Below are 25,888 nucleotides of genomic sequence, written 5' to 3' on the forward strand. Positions count from 1 at the left end.
CCCAAGAAGAAACCATTTAAAAATTACTCAAGTAATAACATTGCTTAAAATGATGAATACCAGTAGCCTATATGCCTGTTTTTTAAAATCTTGTATTTTTTTTAAGTTTATTTATTTTGAGAGACAGAGAGAGGTGGGAGGAGTGGAGAGAGAGGGAGAGAGAGAATCATGCAGGCTCCATGCTATCAGTGCAGAGCCTAATGTGGGGCTCCAAACCCAAACTGTGAGATCATGACCTGAGCCGAAATCAAGTCAGGCACTCAACTGACTAAGACACCCAGGTGCCCTAAATCTTGTATCTTTTAACATATAGTAAAATTGCTGTCTGTGTGTGTATGTGTGTGTGTGTACAGTTCTGTGACTTTTAACACATGCAGATCTGTGTAAGCACCACCACAATCAGGATCAAAAAAGTTCCATCACCCCTAACCCCATCCTGCTGCTCCTTTGTGGTCACACCCTTCCTCCAATCCTAACCCTGACAACCACCAATTTGTTTCCCACTGCTATAATTCTGCCATTTCCAGAATGTCATATAATGAAATCATACATGAGAGAAGCTCTTTCTTTCAGCATAATGCCTTTGAGATTCACTCATGCTGTTGCGTGTATTAATAGTTTACTCCTTTTTATTGCTGAGTAGTATTCTGTGTGCTTATAGTCTGTTTATCCATTCACCTGTCCAAGGACATTCCAGTTTCCAGTTTGGGGCAATAATGGACAGAACTGCCATAAACATTTGTGTACATGTTTTTGTGTGAACATGTTTAATTTCTTTAGGAATGAAATGGAGTGGGATTGTGAGGTCATATGGTAAGTGTGTATATATATATTTTTTAATTTTTTTAATTTTATTTTTAATTTTTTAAAATTTACATCCAAATTAGTTAGTATATAGTGAAACAATGATTTCAGGAGTAGATTCCTTGATGCCCCTTACCCATTTTAGCCATCCCCCACCCCACAACCCCTCCAGTAACCCTCAGTTTGTTCTCCATATTTATGAGTCTCTTCTGTTTTGTCCCCCTCCCTGTTTTTATATTATTTTTGTTTCCTTTCCCTTATGTTAATCTGTTTTGTCTCTTAAAGTCCTCATATGAGTGAAGTCATATGATTTTTGTCTTTCTCTGACTAACTAATTTCACTTAGCATAATACCCTCCAGTTCCATCCACATAGTTGCAAATGGCAAGATTTCATTCTTTTTGATGGCTGAGTAATACTTCATTGTATATAAATACCACATCTTCTTTATCCATTCACCCATCGATGGACATTTGGGCTCTTTCCATACTTTGGCTATTGTCGATAGTGCTGCTATAAACATGGGGGGGTGCATGTGTCCCTTCGAAACAGCACACCTGTATCCCATGGATAAATGCCTAGTGTAATTGCTGGGTGGTAGGGTAGTTCTATTTTTAGTTTTTTGAGGAACCTCCATACTGTTTTCCAGAGTGGCTGCACCAGCTTGAATTCCCAAGGTGTATATTTAACTGTATAAGAAAATGCCAAACTTTTCCAGGGTGGCTGCACCATTCTGCAGCATTTTGCATTTTTCAGCATTCTCAACAGCAATGTGAGAGAGCCCAGGTTGCTTTGCATCCTTGCCAGCACTTAGTATTGTCATTTTCTATTTTATTTTACCCCATTCTATTAAGTGTGTAGGCATTCTTCTATTTATTCTAATAGACATCTTGTCTATTACAAGTTTTAATTTGTACTTGCCTAAAGACTAATGATGTCGAGCATCTCTTCACGTGCTTATTTGACATCAGAGTTCTTTATATACTCTGGTTAGAAGTCCTTTGTTAAATAGGGATTCACAACTAATTCTCTCCCATTCTGTAGCTTGTCTTTTCTTCCTCTTGACATTTTCTTTTTCAAAGCAAAAGTTGTAATTGAGATGAAGTCCAACTTACCACTGTTTTCTTTTATATCAAATTTTGGATGTCATATCTAAGAACACTTTGCCTAACTCTGGATAACTAAGATTTTATCCTATGTTATATTTCAAAAGCTTTGTAGCTGTACATTTCATATTTACATCTCTTTCTTTTTGGATGAGTTTTGATAGCTTGTGGCTTTCAAGGAGTTGGTCCATTTTGTTTAAATTGTTGAATTTATGTGTGTAGGATTGTTTGTAGTATTCCCTTATGACATTTTAATGTCTGTGGGGACTGTAGCGATATCCCCTCTTTTATTCCTTTTTATTTTTAAGTTTAAGGTTTAAGTTTATTTATTTATTAAACTTAAGTTTAAGTTTATTTATTTTTTTTTAATTTTTTTTTTCAACGTTTATTTATTTTTGGGACAGGGAGAGACAGAGCATGAACGGGGGAGGGTCAGAGAGAGAGGGAGACAGAGAATCGGAAACAGGCTCCAGGCTCTGAGCCATCAGCCCAGAGCCTGACGCGGGGCTCGAACTCACGGACCGCAAGATCGTGACCTGGCCGAAGTCGGACGCTTAACCGACTGCGCCACCCAGGCGCCCCAAGTTTATTTTTTTTAATGTAATCTCTACACTCAACATGGGGCTTGAACTCACAACCCCCAAGGTCGAGTCACATGTTCTACTGACGGAGCCAGCCAATTGCCCCCCCCTTTTATTCCTGATATTAGTATTTTGTGTCTTTTCTCTTTTTTAATTTTTTAATTTTATTTTTGGGGTGCCTGGGTGGCTCAGTCTGATAAGTGTCCAACTCTTGATTTCAGCTCAGGTCATGATCTCACAGTTGGTGAGTTCGAGCCCCACGTTGAGCTCTGAGCTGACAGTGTGGAGCCTGCTTGGGATTCTTTCTCCCTCTCTCTCTCTCTCTGCCCCTTCCCTGCTCACACACTCTCTTTCTCACTCTCTCTCAAGCAAAAAAAAGAAAAAAAAACCTTAAAAAAAAAGATTTTTAAGTAATCTCTACACCCAACATGGGGCTCAAACTCACAACCCCAAGATCAAGAGTCACATGCCCTACTGACTGAGTCAGCCAGGCTCCTCTCTTTTTTTTTAATTAAAAAAAAATTTTTTTTTGGTCAGTATGGCTAGAGGTCAATAATTGACCTCTGGTTTCATTAATTTTTTTCTATTTTTCTGTTTTCAATTTCATTAATTTCTTTTTTTTTAAGTTTTTTAAAATTTATTTTTATTTTTTAATTATTTTAATTTTAATTAAAATTATTTTTAATTTTGAGAGAGAGAGAGAGAGAGAGAAAGAGAATCTCAGCAGGCTTCACACTCAGCACAGAGCCTGACATAGGACCAATCTCACAACAGTGAGATCATGACCTGAGCTGAAATCAAGAGTTGGACAATCAACCAACTGAGCAACCCAGGTGCGCCAAGATTTTTTATTCTTAAGTAATCTCCACACTCGATATGGGATTTGATCTCACAACCCTGAGATTAAAAGTTGCACACTCTACTGACTGAGTCAGCCAGGTTCCCCTCAATTTCACTAATTGATACTCTTATTATGTTTTCCTTCTGCTTGCTTTGTGTTTATTTTGCTGTTCATGTACCTTCTCAAGGTAGAAGTATAGATTGTTGACTTGAGACCTTTCTTCTTTTCTAAGATTTTGATGCTATAATTTTTCTTCTATATGCTATAATCATTGCCTTTAACCACATCCCACATATTTTGCTACTTTGTATTTTCTTTTTTGTTAAGTTCACAATATTTTCTAATTTCTCTTGGGACATCCTTTTTGATCCATGGGTTATTTAAGAGCATGTTGTTCAGTTTCCATGTGTTTGGAGATTTCCCTGTTTTCTGTTCTTGAGTTCTAATTTTAATTCCATAATGGTCAGAGAGCATACTTTATCGGACTTCTTTTAAATTTGTTGAGATTTGTTTTATGACTCAGGACATAATCTATCTTGGTAAATGTGCCATGTACCCTTGAAAAGAAGTTGTGATTCTGCTGTGTTGGGGACATGTTCTATAAATTTAAGTTAGATCCTGTTGGTTGATGGCATCATTCAGTTCTATATACTTTGTTACATCTGCTAATTTTGTTTATTTGTTCTGTTGGTTACTGGGAGAGGAGTTTTGACATTTTTAACTATAATTGTGGATCTGCCCATTTTTTTCTTTGATATCTATCAGTTTTCACTTCATGTATGTTGAAGCTCTGCAGTTAGACACAAAGTCATTTAGAATTGTGTCTTCTTGGAAAATCAAACTTTTCTTTGTTATGTAATGTTCATCTAGTATTTTCTTTCTTCTGAAGTTAATTGGCCTGATATTACTATAGCTACTTCAGGTTTCTTTTGATTAATATTTTCATGGTGTAAGTCTTCCCATTCTTTTACCTTTAACCCACCTATTTTATACCTAAAATGGGTTTTTTGAAGGCAGAATATAGTCAGATCTTTTGTGGTTTTTAAAAGCCCATTTAGATAATCTTTTAATTGATATATTTAGGCTATTTACATTTAATGTATTCATATGTTTGGATTTACTTCTATAACTTTATTATTTCTGTTTGCTCCTCCATTGATAATTCAGCTATCTCCACTTTCCAGCCTTCTTTTGGTTTATTTGGATATTATTTAGTATTTCTCTTTAACCTGTTTTCACTAAATTTTTCTTTTAGTTTTTGTTTGTTTGTTTGTTTTTGTTTTTTAAGTGGTTGTTCTAGGGCAGGAATGGCAAGCTGTTATCTGTAAAGGGCCAGATAACAAACATGTTGGCCTTCGCAGGTCACACAATGTCTCTTGCAACACTCAACTCTGGTGCCATACGCTGGTGCAGGCACTGTGGAAAACAGTATGGAGATTCCTCAAGAAGTTAAAAATAGAACTACCCTATGAGCCAGTAATTGCACTACTGGGTATACACCCACAAAATATGAGAATACTAATTCAAAGGGATACACACACCCAAAGAGATATAGGCACTCCTCAGGATGCCCTATGTTTAGAGTAGCATTATTTATAATAGCCAAGATATGGAAGCAGCCCAAAGAGTCCACTGACTGATGAATGGATAAAGATGTTGTATGTATACACAACGGAATATTAATCAGTTATAAAAAGAATGAAATCTTTCCATTTGCAATGATATGGAGCTAGAGAATATTAGGCTAAGCAAAATAAGTTAGAGAAAGACAAATACCATATAATTTAACTCATATATGGAATTTAAGAAACAAATGAGCAAAGAGAAGAGAGACAGAGAGAGAGACAGAGAGAGAAGCCAAAAAACAGACTCTTAACTAGTGAGAACAAACTGATGGTTACCAGAGGGAGGTGGGTTAGGAAATGGATGAAATAGGTGATGAGGATTAAGGAGGACATTTGTCATGATGAGTACTAGGTAACGTATGGAATTATTGAATCACTATATTGTACACCTGAAACTAATATAACACTATGTGTTATCTATCTTGGAATTAAAACAAAACAAAACATCTGGTGCTATAGTGTGAAAGCAGCCAGAGACAATATGTAAATGAGTAAGCTGTAACTATGTTCCAATAACATTTATTTACAAAACAAGCCTGTGGAATATGGCTTCCTAACCCTTGCTCTAAGGCTTATAAAATACACACTTATCATAGTCCACTTAGATTTTGTCCTTCACCACTTCAAATTAAATGTAGGCTTTACCACTATGTAGGTCCGTCCCTTTATTGTCTCTCCTTTATGTTGCAATTGTCTTATGTATTACATCTACAAATGCTTAAAACCCCACCAGTTTCATAATTTTTACTTTCAACCATTATAGACATGTTAAAGAACTTAAAAGAACAATCTATATTTACCATTTCTGTTGCTCCTCCTTCTTGATGTCCCCCGTTTCCTGTTATCATTTTTCTTCTGTTTGAAGAACTTTCTTTAGCATTTCTTGTACAGCAGCTCTGCTAGTGACAAATCCTTATGCTTTCCTTCACCTAAGAATGTCTTTATTTTATATAACTGCTGATTGACATTTTCATTGGATATAGAATTCTGACTTGACACTTTTCTTCCAGCACTTTAAGTGTTGTTCCAGCTCCCTCTGGATTCCATAGTTTCTGATGAGAAATCTGCAGTTATCTGAGTCATTGATTCCTTATAGGAAATGGATTCTTTTTTCTAGATGTTCTTTGGATATTTTTCTATATCTTTGATTTTCAGCAATTTGATTATTATGTCCGGTCATAGGTTTCTTTGAGTATATTCTGTTTGCCGTTCACCAAGCTTCTTGAATCTGTGTGTTTCTGCCAAATTTGGGACCAAACATTTTAGCCATGAATTCTTTCAATAATTTTTCTAAATCATATTTTTTCCCCTCACCTTCTGGGACTCTGTTGACACAAATGCTAGATATTTGGTCTTATCCCGCAGGTCTCTGAGGTTCTGTGGGTTTTTTTTTTTTTTAACCGGTTTTTGTTTGTTGTTTAGGTTGCATAATTTACATTGATTATCTTCAAAGTCATCTCCATTCTGCTCTCCAGTGAATATTTTATTTTGGTTACTCCTATTTTTCAGTTCTAAAAGTTCCACTTGGTTCTTCCTTATGTCTTCTATTTCTTTGCTAAAACTTTCTATCTTTCCATTTACTTCAAAAGCATTCTCCCTTTCTTCTTCCAGTATAGTTATACTAACTGCTTTGAAGTCTTTGCTTTAAATTCCAACATTTCTGTCATCTTGGGGTTGGTTGTCTTTTCCCTGGAGGGTACTTTGTAGGCTGAGTAATTTTATGTTGTATCCTGGATATTTTGAGTATCGTTTTGAGCCCCTGGATCCTATTAAAATCCCAGTGAGAGTGTTTTTTATTTTAGCAGTCTATCGACCAGGTTTGGTTCAAGCAGCCACCTACCTTCTTTGTATTGCGGTTCTGATGTCAGTTTAATTTTGTGGTGCTATCTAGATCAGTCCTTTATGTGTGCCACCCAGTGGTCAGTCAGACCTAGACAGTGGTCCACCCTGTAGCTCGTTTCATAAAGCTTTGCTAAGATGTTGAAGGTCACATCCATGCTTGTGCAGCTTTGAGGTGAGCCCAAGAGTTCACACACAACTCTATGGGACTCTCGATTTCCCTCCTCTCTGTGATCTGACACTCTGATTCTCTCGTTCTTCTTTTCCCAATCCTTTGCCCCCAAAAAAACTGGGGCTTTAACTTCTCTACTTTGCTGAGCATTTCCCACTATATGTCTGGGCTAAGCATCAAGAGAACAAAGAAAGAAAAAAGCAGAGGGATTTGATTCACACTCTTGGGACCACAGCTTCTGTGGTCAAAGGAGTTCTCCCTCAGTTTTCAGTGCCTGTGCAGTCACTGTTGCTGTCATTGTGCTACTATAACTACACCACCGTGGTACTGCCTGGGGCTAACGGGGGAAGAGAAGGGAAAAAGAAAAGCAACGGATTTCCCTGTCTCGGACCCTTAGAAGTCCCTTTCCTGCTCCTCAGACCTGCAACAGAGGGCTCCAAGAGGAACTCTTTCAGTTCATACCTGATGTACACTTCCAGGTTTGGGGAGGCCTTTTAGTGCATTCTGGGTGATAATGGAGTTAGGGGGAGGGGATGGTAAGCCCACCACTGTTTTCATGGAACTTCAAATTCTGGTTCCTTCCTCCCTACCATTTACTTCTCTGAAATCTCAGATAGCTGTCCCATGCGTTCTGTCCCGGAACATGGAGTGATGGGCAGGGGGTGTGCCTTCTCCACTTATGATGTGTGTAATCTCGAGCAAATTACATAACCTCCCTGTACCTCTTTTGTCATCTTTAGAAGAGGATAATAATGGCACAAACCTCAGTAGGTTGTGTAGATTAAATGAGTTTATATACATAAAGCATTTAGAATAGTGCTTGACTAAGCACTTAATAAGTATGTCTTTATAATTATTAGCAAATATCATAAAAAGATTGGAAAACAGAGACAGGCAGAAAAACAAAAATCACCCCAAACCCCAAAGCCAAGAGGTATAACATACACATCGCAGTTTATTCTAAATTTTTTTTAATGTCTATTTTTTTTTTTTTAATTTTTTTTTCAACGTTTATTTATTTTTGGGACAGAGAGAGACAGAGCATGAACGGGGGAGGGGCAGAGAGAGAGGGAGACACAGAATCGGAAACAGGCTCCAGGCTCTGAGCCATCAGCCCAGAGCCCGACGTGGGGCTCGAACTCCCGGACCACGAGATCGTGACCTGGCTGAAGTCGGACGCTTAACCGACTGCGCCACCCAGGCGCCCCTAATGTCTATTTTTGAGAGAGACAGAGTGTGAGTGAAGGAGGGGTAGAGAGAGAAAGGGAGACACAGAATCTCAAACAGGCTCCAGGCTCTGAGCTGTCAGCACAGAGCCTGATGCAGGGCTCGAGCTCAGGAATGGTGAGATCATGACCTAGGCTGAAGTTGGACGCTTAACCGAGTGAGCCACGCAGGTGCCCCCACTGTGGTTTATTCTAGTTCAGATTTTTCAGCCAAGATATATTTGCCAATTCATTGAATAGACAAATGAACATTTAAGTAAAAGAATAGAATTATATTCCCTGCCCCATTTCCCAAATTATTTAATTGGGTAGAGGCAGTAGGTCACAGGATGGAACCTTTCTGCCTCCAGGTCTTCATCCCACTATCCTCCCTCCCTTTGTCAGGCTAACTGCCACATGGGCTTCTAGTTTCAGTGGAAAGATCACATCCTTGAAGGCTTTCCTGACCCCAGGTTAGGCGTAGATCCCTCTGTTAAATGCTTTCATGTCACTCTATACTTCTTAGCACTTATCACACTTTTAATTATATCATCATATACTTAAGAACCTCAAAGGACAAGTCAAGTCTTCTCTCTTGTCCTGTACTTGAAGTTTCACCTTTGCACATCCTTCTCTTCCAGATGGTGACCTTGGGCCTACTTACCTGTTCTCCAAGGCACTGCAGTAAAAACCTTTTCAGCTGATCCAAGTTGGCACTGATCTGGGTAAATCTGCTTACATAAACGGGACTTCACAGCTCAGAGTGGAGTCAAAGAGGGCAGTGAAGGGATATTTCCAGTCCACATCCTGGAGATTCGAATTCAGTAGGAACTGAAGTGGGAGGAGGCTCCAGGAATATGCATTTTCAAGAACTCCCCTGATGTTTCTGATGCTGGTGACCCACAGAAACATTGCCTGTAGTAGGAAAATTCCAATATGGCTTCCAATGATCCCTGACTTCTGACAGTCACTAGACTGGACCTGGTGACTAGAAGTAATGAGATACCTCTTCTGTGATTAAGTTACAAGACTGATTCTGCTTTCCTGATGTGGTCTCTCTGGCTCTTGCTCTGATGGAGAGGGCTATCTGGGGTGCCTCTGACCAACAGACCGGAAAGGAGGTCCTCAGTCTGGCCACCTAGGTGGTAGTAAATCCTGCTGATAATCAAGAGTGTGGCTGGAAGCAGGTCCTTCCCATTGGAACTTTGAGGTGATATGGCACCACCTAACACTTTGATTACAGCCTTATGAAGGACCCTAAGGCAGGAAATAGTGTGCCCAGATTCCTGAATCACAGAAACAGGAAACTGAGATTTAAAAAATGTGCATTGTTTTAAGCCACTAAATTTTAGAGTAATTTGTTACACAATGTTAGATACACTGCCTAGACTGCCCCTCTAAGCTCCCAAACATGTTGGAAGACACATCTAAATGGAGAATTTCTAATCTTTCTTCAACAGGATTTCATGAATACTGACTATAGACGTTGTCTTTGCTCTTCTTGTGCATAAAGATGTACACTAGTCCAATTTCTGTTTTTAGCGTCAGACACTTTGGCTTAAATTTTTAAGTGTCACCTTTTCATATGCATGAACTCTGAATTCTCATAAAAGCAAGTCTTACTCCGTTTACCATAGTGGGCCAGCCCTAAAGATCACCTAAGACTGCTGTACATTAGGGATCAGTATGAGAGTATGCCAGTGGTGGTAAGAGTCTTGGTTGGAAATTTTCCTGGTGCCTTGTGCTTGATTATATACGTAGGATCCTTAAATCCTGAACCAAACTTCATGGTCAAAAACTGAGCCCCCAAATAATCTGCTGCCCCATCTTCATGCTTTGGTAGCCAAGGGCCCTGTCTTTGTAAGTCAAACACAAACTTCATTTGCATGTCCTTGTGAATGTGAATGGTTCCCCTCCTGCTTTGGGTGTTAAGCAAGGAGTCCCAGCTCAGCCCACAGTAGACTTTGGAGCCATCCACTGAAGGCTGGCACTAAGAGAGGTCAGGGAAGTAATAGAGCCATTTGCTGGAAGTAGCTTACAAAAAACCCCAAGATACTAAGTTCAAGTGAAAAGTTGGGGCAGGGGCAGAGGCAGGGGGGACAGGTTCAAAGTGCCATGAATTAGCAACTTCCACACATTGGAGGGTGTGGGAGGAAGAAGGAGTTTATTTAAAAAAAAATTCTTTTTTAAATGCTCATTTAGGGGCACCTGGGTGGCGCAGTCGGTTAAGCGTCCGACCTCAGCCAGGTCACGATCTCGCGGTCCGGGAGTTCGAGCCCCGCGTCGGGCTCTGGGCTGATGGCTCAGAGCCTGGAGCCTGTTTCCGATTCTGTGTCTCCCTCTCTCTCTGCCCCTCCCCTGTTCATGCTTTGTCTCTCTCTGTCCCAAAAATAAATAAACGTTAAAAAAATAAATTAATTAATTAAAAAAATAAATAAATGCTCATTTATTTTTGAGAGAGAAAGAGCACGTGCAAGAGGGGGAGGGGCAGAGAGAGAGGAAGACAGAAACTGAAGCAGGCTCCAGCCTCTGGGCTGTCAGTACAGAGCCCAACACGGGACTTGAACTCACAAGCCATGATGAGATCATGACCTGAACCAAAGTCAGATGATTAACTGATTGAGCCACCCAGGCGCCCCCTCACCCAGTCCACTTTTAATCAAAACCTCAGGATCTCACTCCACTTTCTAATTCTATGACTGAGACCTTTAGCACCAGTGAAGAGTGGTTTATCCTAAATCTCCGCCTAGAGAATAACACAACCTCTGGAAAGCAGCTCAGTCAATAGTGGGACCCTCAGGAGGCAATTGCTTCGCGTGCAAGTGGGAGGAGGGGAATTGTCCCTTACACCAGAGTTCCCAATTCTAAAGAGTGCACAGCACTACACTAGACGGAGGAGACCAATCCTCCCAGCACAGCAAGTTCTGCCTTGGAGAGCAGACAGGAGCCTGCTGCTTCTTACTAAGATCTCAGAGTTCTGTGTGGTTCTGATGCAAAACCTGAAGGTTATTATCAACTCCCCCCTGTATAAGTCTATAAGAAGGAAGGCAACAGGCTGAACTCAAGCTCCTTGAAAGAAGGGGCAGTGACCGTCATTTTGCATCTCCAGCACTTATCACATGTTGGTGCTAAGTATCCAACTGCTCCTGACTGAGTGCTGGGTTACTGAGCAATTTGTCCCGTCATACAACTCAAGATCTAGGACTCTCGGCTCCTAGGCCAGGACTCAGCACATAGTATCTGGTTCTCTTCTTCTTCCAGTACTTTGCTTTAGAGGGGACTGACAATGAACCTTCTTCCCAACCATGAATACCAAAGACAGAAGATACCCATTTCAGGGCATGTTTGTAGATAGACTTCTCATAGATTTATTTCTGTTTCATGTTATATATAGATATATGTATATATACTTTTTTTTTTTTTTTATACAATCTATATCCCCTTCCCTTCCCCACCAAACTCACAAAAGGAAGTATAAATCCTTCCAGGATTGCCATCAGGCTTTCCAAGATAGCCAGGGCTAAGAAAGAACCATCTCTCAAGATCTCAAGAGACAGCTGCCCTTCTTAGGCTCTGGGGTCATTGAAGCAGCAGCATTCCCAGGACCCAAGCGGAGGAGAGAGGAAAGGAAAAAACTGTAGTGTGACAGGATTCTAGGATGAAAGGGTCCAGTGACTCCTAGAATGGCAGACTGGCTCCCAGAATTCTCCGGGTGGGAATAAAGGTGGGAGCCCTATGGCTCTTCAGATGCTGCCCAAATAGGCTGGGGGTAAGGAGTACAAACTGGGCATTAAGCATGCAGGGGTGGAGAGGTACGAGAAGAAACACATGTGGGTTATGCTGGAGAAGCAGCCCCACCTACTCAATGATATATAACAAACAGGGAAAGATGTTGCTGCCCCCCCCCATTAAAGAAATAGGGGGAGAGTACAGCAGGGAGGTGGAAGGAGACAATGAGACACATAAGAAAGCCACATAAAGCAAAAGTACCAACAAAATCATGACTTGTACTTGCCTCCTCCCTAGAGAAGGTGTGATATATGCTTGGGGGTCACAGAGAGGAGAGGGAGGTTAAGGGTCATGAACCTAGGATTATCAGCTGGCCAGGGGCACAGGAAGGCTCTCTGAGGACTCCTAAGGGACAGGCAGGAAGCTGGGACCCCACATCCCCAGGGAAGAAATGACAGTCCTTTCAGTTCGACTTGGACCAAATCTTGGCGCTCCCTCGGAGCCTGTCAAGGGGAAGAGAGAGAAAAAGGCTGCAGGGAATCCCCTAACGCCTGAGGGCTCCCCCCATATCCTACCCCCATGCAAATGACTGAAGGGCTGAAGACAGCTAGGTCTCTAAAGTAAAAGCAGGGCACCCCAGAAGCAAGTGGTTCCTGCCACAGTGGCTCACCCCTTGCCCTTTGAGGCTTTCTTGCTGGGCTGGCGCTGGTTGGTGCCAGGAGCAGGTTCCCGCAGCTCAGTCAGGTGTTGCTCAGGGTCCTGAGAGGTAGCCGCGGCGGCTGCTGCTGTTGTAACTTTAATGGTTTTTTTAAGGTTGGCGACCTGCCAGCATGAAAAGAAATGGGGGATAGTGAGGGAAGTTCCAGAATCTGACAGTCCCTGCCTGTCTTGTCTATCTGCTACAGCCACGGTGCAAACCCCCCTGCACAGGACGACTGGCCCAGGCTGGAGGAGCCTGGGTCCGTCCTGATCCCCTGCCTGCTCACCTCGCTCTCGATCTGTTGCTTCAGGCCTAGCTGCTGCTCCTTGTGTTGGTTGGCACGGCTCACCTGCTCCTCAATGCCTGACAGCACCACCTCACAGCCCACACACCTGCGAGGATCAGGAACGAAGAAGTGTCAGTGGAAGGCAGCGGTGATCACGCACTCGTGAAAAACAGACTCAGGATATCCTGCAGCCAAACCCTTGTCCGAGTAAGGAACCCTCACCAGGGCACCTGGAAACCACCGGCAACAAGAGTCCCAGGAGCCACAGAGACACTCAGGTCAGATACGAGAGGTATAGGAAGTGCCCGGAGTAACATGTAACATGCGAGTAGGAACTAAAAACAAAACTGGGTAGACGTTGGAGAAAAAAATAAAAATAAAAAAGGTATATTAATGAATTTAAGCTAGACAAGAACAGAAAGAGAAAAACGGAAATGGAAGAGACCCATGGCCTGTAGACAGTGCAGGTTACAGTATCGCTCCTCCTCCCTTCCCCCACTTACTGTACCAAGGACACTGCCTCTGGCCTCCTGCCTCCCAGGCCCTCCTCTGCTCCCTTCTGCCCTCAGAAGCCTTTGGAGGAATGAGCTCATTTCCCTTCAACGTCTGGGATTCCACCGCTGCAGCCCAGCCCAGCCCTCCCTCCTTCAGAAGCCCTCCCCCTTTCTTGGAGTGAGAAGAGAAGGAACAGGGCCAGGACACGGGTCTCACCACTCCTGCAGGGTCCGAGCAATGGCACTGAGGTCCTGGCGCTGGATGTCCCGCCCGATGCTGTAGTCAACCTCTAGCCGCTGATTGCGCTGGTCCAGGGAGCCGCGGAGAACGTCGGCATACACAGCTTCAATGACAAGGTCTTCCAGCTGCCGCACATTGCGCAGGGCGAGGGCCTCCAGCAACACTGCATATGGGATACACTGGGGCCAGGGGCGGGGGGGTGGTTGGTTGGGCTGGGATCTGCGCAGTTCTGCAAACAGACAAGGGCTTCCAAGATTTTTCCCTTCTTTCCCCTCCTGCCCAGGCTCCCCTACCTACTCTCCGCTCCTATTCCTGAATGATTTCCTCTAAAAGGCTGGTTCTAAAGCAAAATAAGTAAAAGCACTGCCACCTGAAAAATAACATCCTGAGAAGAATAGCCAGAAATAAAATAGAAGATTTATATTCCCCTTCGACCTTATTCCTCCCACGCCACAGAGGAAGAAAGTGACATCTGCCTGGGTGTCACTCCTCTGGCCACAGCTCAGGACAGCACACAGACCTTGGTCCAGATAAGCCTGACAAAACGGGAGTATGTGGTGTGGGAGGGATCTGGAGTTACTGTGCATCATTTATACTCCAACTCCTTCCAAAGAGCATCTCACGACAGAGAGACATGTGATTTATGTAAAACCATGAAACAACAAGAGAATCAAATAATAATTGGGAGAAGGTAGACAGGTGGGAGAGGGTATTTAAAAAACTGAACCTGCAGAGATATTTCTAGCAAACAGAAGCCTAGCACTTCACCAGAAGAGAGTCTTGTTCTCAGATCTGAAAGCTGAGGCTGTTGGTGTGGGACTTTCTCTAGCGGGGAGGGTGACTGTTAAACAAAAGAATGGCATCCCAGTTGCTATTTTGACCCAAAAGGCAAAAAGTGTTGAATGAAAAACAGAAACAAAACAGAAAACTAAGAGAATAATATTCAGGCTGAAAGGCTACAGGCAGTAGAGTTTAGATACCTTGGAGGAACAGGGTGGGGGTGGGAAGGCAGAACAACTGTGTGGACATAGGCTGTCTGAGTGCAAATTCCCTTCAAATAGGCCCTTTGTGAAGGGATATAACTCTTTGGCTCAGGACTGGGGGCAGGGGTGGGGGTGGGGGGCAGGACTCTTACTCACCTTGACTTTGGCAGCCAGGGTGACAACTGATAGGTGTCGAAGCTTATTCTTCTGAGCCTCTGTGAGTGGGGGAAGATTCCGGGCTTCAGCTACAAAAAAAGGAGAAAGTGTAGGAAGTTCGGATTACGCTTTTGTGGGAAGCCCTAGCCTCTTCCTTTGCCATTTTTTTTTTTTTTTTAAGTTTTCCATGCCAATTCAAGTCTTAACCCTGACCTATGTACCCCAGGAGGGTATCCCAGCAATTCCTTCTAAGTTCTTTCAGAAATTGCCCTTCTGGGGGCATCTGGGTGGCTCAGTCAATTAAGCAACCGACTTCAGCTCAGGTCGTGACCTCACAGTTTGTGAATTCAGGCCCCACACTGGGCTCCGCGCTGACAGCTCAGAGCTTGCTTGGATGCTCTGTCTCTGTCTCTCTCTCTCTGCCCGTCCCCCACTCTCACAAGGATGCTTGTGCGTGGTCTCAAAAATAAATAAACATTTAAAAAAAAAGAGAGAGAAATTGCCCTTCTCCCACCTCCACGACGCCAGAGCTCTAGCTCTCCGGTTACCTAAGTAATCAGCATATGTCCCATAAGCAAACACTGTGAGCAGCCGGAATGTGGAAGCGAAGTCACTCTCAGCCAGCTGCAGGAATAGGAAGGAAGATGTGACAGGATGGGCCTCTCCCCAGCCTCCCAGCCTTACCCTGTTTTGAATTCTACTTTCTGGCCCCATCTGGCCCCTCTCCCATCATCTCTCCCAGCTCACGGAGAGGACCTCTCTGCCTCTCTGATCACTCTCCCTATGGGAAGGCCTCATTTCTACCTCATGGCCTTTGTTTACACTATTCTCCCAATTCACCAGGCCCTCTTCCTCCATACATCTTCAATTCCTACCCTAAATTCTGAATTGAAAACAAGTGTTCAGCAGCACGTGCACATGCATGTACATGTACACACACACACACACACACACACACACACACACACACACACACACACACAGTGTTCTGGTCCTTAGGGTGTGTTTCATATTTCTGAATCTGAATATCCTTTAGGAAGTCTGCTGTCCTTCCTAATTCACCCAACACTCCTGCATTAGCCTTACTCATCTCCGACAGCTGCATGGCCTCAGCAGGTGCTGGAATTTGTGGCCTCTGTGTCAGACCTGCTGCACCCAGGAGGCTTTCATCACCCAGGTCAGCGCACCCAGATCTCCTCTCCTATCACTGGTCACTCATACTGGCACTTAATTTAGGCTGTTACCTAAGAATATCCTTCTTTTCAGTAAGAGTACCAGTCCCTGGTATCCCGCTTAGGTCCCTTACTAGTCCCTGGTATCCCACTTAGTTCTAGAAGAGCTATGCGTGTGTTTGGCTCTCAATAAATACTTGCTAAATAAATAATTTACACATCTATATCCATTTATCTTATCTCTGCAACTGGAATATAAGTTTTAGAAGAGTAATAAGCACTGTGTCTGCACTGTGTCTTGTATTTCTCTGGTATTCCCAGATGACCAGCAGAGAGATAAACAAACACCCAATAAATACTTCTTTTTCTTCACCTTAATAGACCCTCTTTAGTTCCACGGCCTAGGAAAGCAGGGAGAGAAAGGCAGTTTTCTCCATACCAGAGTGGTCCCAAAAGGTTTAATCCATTGACTCAATCACTGGCCCTCAAAAACTTAACACAGTTTGCCCATATACCAATGCCATAGCATCTCAGGACTTGGGCTAATGTCAAACATCTTTGTGACCCACCCACTCTAGACTTTAACTCTTAACCCTGCCTCTTCTGTGTGAATAGTTCTCTCTGCTCTGTTCCTAGCATCTTGCCACACATCTCTGGGGAAAAGACACCTTCTAACACTTCTAGACATTTACCTCACTTAAGTGAATTAGCAAAGGGGACAAAGTGGGGAGAGGAGGGCATGTCAGTTTCACGTTCGTTCCTTCCATTTGTACTGGACTTTATACATCCCATAATCTCACCTGATTTCTATAATTAACAGTGAAGGGCAGTGTCCGCTCCAATTTTAAAAGAAAAAACTGAGGTCCTAAAGTAAAAATGACCTGATCAAGGTGACATGATTTTATTAAGGGCTACTACATTGGTGGAGACAGGCTGGAATCAGGTCTCCTTTTCTGAACCACATGTTCTTTTGCTTAAAAATGAAAAATACTGGGTTTTACAGATCACTCATCACCAAAGGGAACTAAGAGGTTTACCTGCCTACTTATTTATGCCAGCTGCTAACTAATCATCATCATATTCTAATTCAACTGAATGGTTATGGGGTTGCCAGTGAGTCCTGCCCACCCATTCTCAAATTCAAACTTAGACCCAAGCCTCCCTGTGGGCTATCCAGGTCAGGAACCCACCTCTCTAACATTAGGCATATCCAGCAGTTCCCCAAACACGTAGACACCAGGAGCCTCCAGCACCTGGTGGATGAGTGTGGCCAGCGCTGCCCCCTTGGCTGACTTGGCCAGGAGCAGAAATTGCTCCTGGTTCTGCCCTGTCACCTTCACCTCGGCACTCATGGCTGCACTGAGCTGGGGGGACCTGGGCTCAGGATATCTGGAGCTGCAAGGAAAGAGGATGTGAAGCTGGAGGTCCCTGAACACTGGGAGGACGAGAAGCACTGGGGTCAGGGGCTGGATTGCAGACGCACTGAGTCACTTCTGCAAATGAGGAAACAGAGGTGGAGTAGTTTAAAACTCGGATCTAGGAATCCTACAATTGGCCACTTTGATGGAAACCTGACTGAGACAGGGTTGCCACGCCCCCTCCCCCATCCCTGGGCCAATCCCAAGCCCCACCACGTGCACCCCATTGAACCCCTAGGCACAGGATGTAGTGGGGGAAGGGGCGTCACATGGTGTACACCCCAATAACAGTCCCTCAAATTTCCTTGGTGCCCCGCAAGTGCCCCCAACCACGTGACCTCACCCTCAGGATCCTTCCGCGTGGCTCCGCCCCCTCCCTTAAAGAGGCCGCCCAGGGACCGTACGCTCACGCCGACTGCCCAGTCGTACCCTGGGTCAGACTCTGCGGGCCGGCCGCTACCTGGAAGCTTCGTGTTCCAGCACACCGGGCGGGGCCGCTGCTCCGTCACCTCCGGCAGCTGTTCTGAGCCTTTCCTGCCACCTCCCTGCAGAGTCGCTCTGGCCACTAAACTCTATGGCTGGTTTCCGGGTCGTACTTCCGCTCTTAAGAGACCGGTTTGGGGCGGGACATGCCCCTCCCCTGCCTTCCGCCGGCTGAAGCTCCTGCGAGCGCCAGTCATTCTACTCTCTGATTGGCTGTTGAGGAGAGTGACGGGCGCCTTTTTTCCTGTCCTGTTTCAATAAAACTTTATTGTTGAGCGAGCGCCAGACGCTAAATGTAGAGGGAACCCCTGGTCTCCAGCAGGTACTGGGTGTCAGTATCTAAGCTGCCTGAAAGCTGGAGATCCGGGGCTGCACACTGTGTCTGAGGGACAGGAACGCTGTAACGGGAAAGAGAGAGGGAGAAGGGAAAGGGGGAGGGGTTGCGGGGAAAAAGAAATGAGGAGGAGATAGGAAGGAGACAAGAATCAATGATAGAAGTTTAGCAGCAACGATCACCTGGCTATTTTAACCACTTTTTTTTTTTTTTTTTTTTTTTGAGAAGCAAGAGGAAAGAAGTGGAAAAAGTAAAGGAAGTAATAATAGATAACGTGTATTGAGTGCTTACTGTTGGTCAGTTATCTTATCTCATTGAATCCTCATACCGCATCCCTAGTGTGACTCCAGGACACCGTTTATCATGGTAGAGTGATGCTTTGCTGTGCATTACATCTTTTAATTCTTCAGAGAGGAAATACCTCTCGGTGGAAGGAAGGCATCTGTTATTATTCTCATTTTACAGATAAGGAAACTGAGGCTCATAAGAATTTAGAGATTTGCCTGAAACTCGGGTTTCTTCAAGCCTGAGACCATTCTTCCATGTCACCATGATACTTTAGGGAAAATAATAAACAACTAACATTTCTATAGTGTTTAAATTTCATACCAGGCTTGCTTGCAGAAGGTCAAATGAGAACAAAGTTAATGACATCTCGGAGGCCTTTGTGTTAGGCGCTGAACTAAGAGCTTTACTTAATTCATTTGATATTGATAACAATCTATTATTGTTTCAATTTTCCAGATGGAAAAGCTGAGGCCCAGGGAAGTTAAGCAATTTATAAGCAATGAAATGAGAAGAAAGTGGGGGGGGGGGGGAAGAGAACATAAATGAAGGGAGTATCACAGGACTGTTAGACTGCTGGAGCTGAAGGGACTTCAAACTCAAAGTTTATGGTCCACATGGCTTAGTTTACGATAGCAAATGAGAAGCAGAACCAGAGTAAGGAGATGAGGGGCAGGGAGAGAGAAAGGATCAAAAAAGGAGGAGGAAGAGGCAGAGGAGAAAGAGAAGAAGAAAATAAGGGAAGAGATGACACAAAAGTGAGGAAAAGGAATCAAAAGCATACCAAAATATCCAAAGTTTGAAAGAACCAAAGAATTAAGGAGTCCAATCTTACCAATTTAAAGAGGAAAGGAAAGGGGCACCTAGGTGGCTCAGTCGGTTAAGCATGCGATTTCGGCTCAAGTCATGATCTTATGGTTCATAGGTTCAAGACCTGCATCGGGCTCAGAGCCCCTCTCTCTCTGCCCCTACCCTGCTCACACTCTGTCTGTCTCTGTCTCAAAAAATAAGTAAATAAGCCACTAAAAAATTGTTTAAAGAGGGAAGGAAAAAGAAAAATATGAGGAAAGAACAAGAGTCCACATATGTTCTATTATGTGCCATGTCTTTACTTATTTGTTCAACTTTCAGACTTTTTTTTTTTTAATTTTAGAGAGTGGGGGAGAGGGGCAGAGAGAGAGAGAGAGAGAGAGAGAGAGAATCCCAAGCAGGGTCCAGCACAGAACCTGACATAGGACTCTGTCCCACAACCCTGGGATCATAACCACAGCCAAAATCAAGAGTTGGACACTCAACCAACTTGGAGCCACCCAGTCACTCCAAGACTTTATTTTTTAGGGGCACCTGGCTGGCTCAGTTAGTAGAGCGTGTGACTCTTGATGTCAGGATTGTGAGTTCAAACCCCATGTTGGTATGGAGCCTACTTAAAATAATTTTTAAAAAAATTTTAATACTTTATTTTTAGCTTTAGGTTTACAATAAAATTGAGAGTAAAGTACAAAGATTCCTCATAAGTCCTGATCCCACATATGCCTAACCTCCCCATTAACAACATTACTCACCAAAATGGTATATATATATATATTTTTTTTTACCAAGGATGAATCTATATTGACCACATCATAATCATCCAAAGTCCACAGCTTATCTAAGGGTTCAGTCTTGGTGGTGTACATTCAGTAGATTTGGATAATGAATAATGACATATACCCATAATTATAATATCATACAGAGTATTTTCACTGCCTGAAAAATTCTCTGTGCCCTACCTGTTCATCTCTCCCCACCCTGGACCCCTGGCAACTACTGATCTTTTTTCATTGTCTCCACAGTTTTGCCTTTTCTGGAAGGTCATAGATTGGAAAACATACCATACCATATGTGGCCTTCTCATATTGGCTTTTTGCACTTTAACATTCCTCCCTATCTTTTCATGGCTTAATAGCTCATTTCTTTTTAGCACCACTAGTATTCCATTGTCTGGATGTACTACAGTTTATCTATTTACGTACCGAAAGACTTCTTGTCTGTTCCAAGTTTTGGCAATTATGAATAAGGCTGCTATAAACATCTATGTGCAGGTTTTGGTATAGACAAAGTTCTCTGTTCCTTTGAGTAAACATCAAGGAGCATGATCACTTGATCATATGGTAAGAGTATATTTAGTTTTGTAAGAAACCACCAAACTGTCTGTCTTCCAAAATGGCTGTACTCATCAGCAATGCATGAAAGTTTCTTTTGCTCCACATGCTGGCCAAACTTTGGTATTGTCAGTGTTCCAGATTTTGGCCCTTCTACTAGATGTGTAGTGGTATCTTGTTGTTTTAATTTGCATTTCCCTGATGACATATGATGTGGAATATCCTTTCATATACTTACTTGCCTCTGGATGTCTTTAATAAAGTATCGGTTAAGGTCTTTGGCCCATTTTTTAAAAAATTTTTTTTTCAACGTTTTTATTTATTTTTGGGACAGAGAGAGACAGAGCATGAACGGGGGAGGGGCAGAGAGAGAGGGAGACACAGAATCGGAAACAGGCTCCAGGCTCTGAGCCATCAGCCCAGAGCCTGACGCGGGGCTCGAACTCATGGACCGCGAGATCGTGACCTGGCTGAAGTCGGACGCTTAACCGACTGCACCACCCAGGAGCCCCAGGTCTTTGGCCCATTTTTTAATTGGGTTGTTTGTTTTCTTGTTCATTGAGTTTTTTGGGGTTTTTTTGTTTGTTTTTAATTTTTTTTAACGTTTATTTACTTTTGAGAGAGAGACAGAGCACAAGCGGGGGAGCGGCATAGAGAGAAGGAGACACAGAATCCTAAGCAGGATCTGGGCCCCGAACTGTCAGCACAGAGACCAACATGGGGCTTGAACTCATGAATGGCGAGATCATGACCTGAGCCAAAGTCAGACGCTTAACCAACTGAGCCACCCAGGGGCCCCAATTTAGTTTTTTTTTTTTTTTAAGTTTATTTATTTATTTTGAGAAAGAGGGAGGTGGTTCAGAGAGAAGGAGACAGAGAGAATCCCAAGCAGGCTCCTCACTGACAACACAGAGCCTGACACAGGGCTCAAACTTACGAACTATAAGATCCTGACCTGAGCTGAAACCAAGAGTCGAGCGCTTAACTGGGCCACCCAGGGCTCCCCTTCTTGTTTGTTGAGTTTTTTGTATATTTTGGCTACCAATCTTTTATCAGCTGTGTCTTTTGCAAATATTATCTACCAGTCTGTGGCTTGTCTTCTAATTCTCTTCTCTAGTTGGTCTATTGCAGAACAGAAGTTTTTTTATATTAATTAAGTCCAGCTTATAATTATTTCTTTCATGGATTGTGTCATTGGTGTTGTATCTAAAAAGGCATTAACATACTCAAGGTCATCTAAGTTTTTCCTGTTATCTTCCAGGAGTTTTATAGTTTTGCATTTTGCATTTAGGTCTGTGACCCATTTTGAGTTAATTTTGCCAAATTTCTTGTGTCTAAATTTCTTTCTTTCTTTCTTTCTTTCTTTCTTTCTTTCTTTCTTTCTTTCTTTCTTTCTTTCTTTCTTTCTTTCTTTCTTCATGTGAATAATACAGTGTTCCAGCATCATTTGTTGAAGAGATTATCTTTTTTTAAGGGGAGAGGATCAAACCATTTTATTGAGGGACTTCAGACAAAGGTCGAAGAGTTAGGAGTACAATGAGATCCAACATCCTTGGCCAGGCCAGGATCTCCCCATCTTCACAGTCACCAAAAGTGAAGAGATTATCTTTGATCCATTGTATTGCTTCTGCTTTTTTTGTCAAGGGTTACTTGACTATATTTATAGAGGTCTATTTCTGGGCTCTCTATTCTGGTACACTGATCTATTTGTCTATTTTTTCACCAATACTACACTGTCTTGATTATTATAGCTTTAAATTTTTTTAATGTTTATTTATTTTTGAGAGAGAGATAGAGCTTGAGAAGGGCAGAGAGAGGGAAACACACAATCCAAAGTAGGCTCCGGGTTCCGAGCTGTCAGCACAGAGCCCAATGCAGGGTGTGATCCCACAAACCACGAGATCGTGACCTGGGCTGAAGTCGATACTTAACCAACCAACTGAGCCATCCAGGTACCCCTTGATTACCATAGTTTTATAGTAAGCCCTGAAATCAGATAGTTTCAGTTTCCTAACTTTGTTTTTCCCCTTCAGTATTGTATAGGCTATTCTGGGCCTTTTGCCTCAGTTTGTTGATATCCTTAAGATAACTTTCTGGGATTGGGATTGCATTGACTCTATAGGTCAAGATGAGAAGAACTGATATTTTGATAATACTGATTCTTCATATCCATAAAGATGGATTATCTTTCCATTTATTTAATTCTTCTTTAGTTTTGTTCATCAGAGTTTTATAGTTTTTCTCACATAGATCTTATGTACATTTTGTTAGATGTACACCTAAGTATTTCACTTTTGGGCGTGCTAATGTGAATGTTGTTGTTTTAAATTACAAATTCCACTTGTTCATTGTTGGTATATAGGAAAGCAATTGACTTCTGTTTTTCTTTTGTTTATTTGTTTGTTTTTAAGATTTTATTTTATTTTTAAGTAATCTCTACACCCAACTTGGGGCTCGAACTTACATCCCTGAGATCAAGAACCACACACTCCACCCACTGAGCCAGCCAGGGACCCCAAAACTTGCTATACTTGCTTATTAGTTCCAAGAGAGTTTTGGGGTTTTTTTAGGAGAATTTTTTAATCAATTTTTTCAGATTTCCTACATAAATGATTATGTCCTCTGTAAACAAAGACAGTTTTATGTTTTTGTTCCCAATCTGTATACCTTTTATATTTTTTAAAATATTTATTTATTTATTTATTTCCTTATTACATTAGCAAGGATTTCCAGTGCAATGTTGAAGAGGAGTGGTGAGCAGGGACTTCCTTGCCTTGTACTTGATCTTAATGAGAAAGCTTCTAGTTTCTTACCACTAAGTATGATGTTAGCTGTAGGGTGTTGTTGCTGTTGTTATTCAATCTTTACAACAACCCTTTGAGGTGCATATCAATATCTTAGTTAACCTGTGGGGACACTGAGGGTCACAGAAGTTAAATAATTTATTGAAGGTCAGTATAATTAGCTGAGATCCAAATGCAAGTTTGTCTGATTTTGACACTGTGTTAAGAAAGAGAAGAAAAAGGGTTGCCTGGCTGGCTTAGCTAGTGGAGCCTGTGACTCTTGATCTCAGGGTTGTGAGTTTGAGCCCTATGTTGGGTGTGGAGATTATTGAAAAAAATAATAAAATAAAATCAAGAAAGAAAGAAAGAAAGAAAGAAATAAAGAAAGAAAGAGAAGAAAGAGAAGAAAAAGCAGAAAGGAAGGAGGGAAGAGAGAGACAGAGATAATCTGAGATGTAGTCCTTGGGCGCCTGGGTGACTCAGTTAAGTATCTGACTTTGACTCAGGTCATGAGCTCGTGGTTTGTGGGTTCAAGCCCCACATTGGGCTCTCTGCTGTCAGCATGGAGCCTGCTCTGGATCCTCTGTCTCCCTCTCTCTCTGCCCCTCTCCTGATCTCTCTCTGTCTCAAAAATAAATAAACATTTTTTAAAAATCTTAAGAAAAAAAGAAAACAAAGGAATAGAGATGAGGAAAGAGGATAAGGGCAGAAAAATAAAGATCTCCAACAAGAAAATGGGAGCTAATGAAATTTAAGCAAAGCCTACAAAGTAACCATGCATTCACTTGTTACTGACAGTTATGTACAAGGTCAATGGGGGGAGGGGCTGTGCTCTGTTTTTAATGTTAAGGATGAAAAACAAAATGCACTGAAATAAAGCTAGAGAAGCTGACTGACACCAAGGAGTCAGACACATAATAATATATTCATCGTTGATTCAAAAGGTTATACATTGAGCACCTCTTATAGCCAGGCATTGTTCTAGCTGCTAGGCATATAGATAAAATACCTTGGTATTTACATTCTTGGTATTTACATTCTTGTGTTGAGACTCAGGTAGTACATACATATGTACATTAATGGTCAGGAGGTAATAAATATTATGAAGAAAAATAAAGCAAGGAGAGGGGTAGGGAGAATGTAGGAGACATTTGGTATTTTATTTATTTATTTTTAAATTGTTTATTTTAGAGAGAGTGTGCACATGTGAGTGGGGGGGGCAGAAGGAGAGAGAGAGAGAATCTTTTTTTTTTTAATTTTTTATGTTTATTTATTTTTGAGAGAGAGAGACAGAGTGTGAGCGGGGGAAAGGCAGAGAGAGAGGGAGACACAGAATCTGAAGCAGGCTCCAGGCTGTGAGCTGCCAGCACAGAGCCCGATGCAGGGCTCGAACCCACAAACTGTGAGATGGTGACCTAAGCTGAAGTCAGACGCTTAACCAACTGAGCCACCCAGGTACCCCGAGAGAGACAGAATCTTAAGCAGGATCCACACTCAGTGTGGAGCCTGACGAAGGGCTTGATCCCATGACCATGAGATCATGACCTGAGCCGAAATCAAGAGTTGATGGTGCCCCACTATTTTATATATTGTAGTAAGAAAAGACCTCTCCGATAAGGTGACAATGGAGCAGAGATGTTAAAAGAAGACAAAGGAGCAAGTCCTGGGGATTTCTATGGGGACGATATTCCAGGCAGAGCCAACTACAAATATAAAGGCTCGAGATGAGAACATACTTGATGTGTTTGAGGAACATCAAGGGGGCCTCTGTGGTTAGAGCAGAGTGAGCAAGGGGAGAGACTTAGGGGATGAGGTCAGAGAGAGAACAAGGTGACTAGCTCTTATCAGGCCTTGTGGACCATTGTAAGGACTTTGGTGCTTACCCTGAGTGAGATGAGCAGCCAGGGGAAGATTTGAGCAGATGAGTAACAGGTTCTTGCCCATATATTTAAAATAGGAAGGCTGTGGGGCACCTGGCTGGCTCAGTCAGTGAAGTGTGTGATTCTTGATCCCGGGGTCATGAGCTTGAGCCCCACACTGGGTGTAGAGATCACTTTTCAAAAATTTTCTTTTTTAGTATGATGGCTGCATGGACAGAAACAATGAGTCCAGTCTGGAGTCCACAGTAATTACCCAAGTGAGAGATGGCTGTGGGTTAGATGAGGGTGGTAGCAGTGGAGGTGAGAAGTAGTTGGATTTGGAATTTAATTTAAAGCTCGAATAAAGAGAATTTGCAAATAGATTAGATGTGAGGTGTGAAAGAAAAAGAGTTAAGAACAACATCATACAGGCAAGTAGCCCCAAACTGCCAAAGTGCAGATCACATTAATCTTATATAAATTTTGCAGAAAATAGGAAAAGAAAGGACTCTCCTCAACTCATTATATGGGACCAGAATTGCTTTCATAACCAAACCAGAAAAGGGCAATATTAGAAAGGAAAATTATATAGGCCAATTTCATTTATTAACAGAGACACAAAAATCTTCAATAAAACATTAGCAAACTGAAT

At 42.5% G+C, this 25,888-nt stretch overlaps 1 protein-coding gene across 3 annotated transcripts; it reads right to left on the reverse strand.

Moving 5' to 3' along the window:
• Positions 1 to 12,159: 12,159 nt before the first annotated feature.
• On the reverse strand, positions 12,160 to 18,028 carry COPS7A (COP9 signalosome subunit 7A). Of its 3 annotated transcripts, none has more exons than XM_086714211.1 (8): positions 17,781 to 18,028; positions 17,124 to 17,328; positions 15,310 to 15,385; positions 14,762 to 14,850; positions 13,599 to 13,801; positions 12,888 to 12,993; positions 12,572 to 12,723; positions 12,160 to 12,404 (listed from the first exon to the last, which is right to left on the reverse strand). In XM_086714211.1, the coding sequence occupies exons 2-8, from the start codon at positions 17,283 to 17,285 to the stop codon at positions 12,365 to 12,367; spliced, it is 828 nt and encodes a 275-aa protein (XP_086570337.1). In that variant the 5' UTR covers positions 17,286 to 17,328; positions 17,781 to 18,028; the 3' UTR covers positions 12,160 to 12,364. The 3 variants fall into 3 exon arrangements, with proteins under 3 accessions (XP_086570337.1, XP_025786105.1, XP_086570338.1); XM_025930320.2 differs by having other exon boundaries at positions 17,695 to 18,027; XM_086714212.1 differs by having other exon boundaries at positions 17,812 to 17,965.
• Positions 18,029 to 25,888: the final 7,860 nt, after the last annotated feature.

The sequence above is a fragment of the Puma concolor genome, chromosome B4, assembly GCF_028749965.1.
Source record: "Puma concolor isolate L17-30 chromosome B4, mPumCon1.1.hap2, whole genome shotgun sequence".
Classification (NCBI taxonomy): Eukaryota; Metazoa; Chordata; class Mammalia; order Carnivora; family Felidae; genus Puma; species Puma concolor.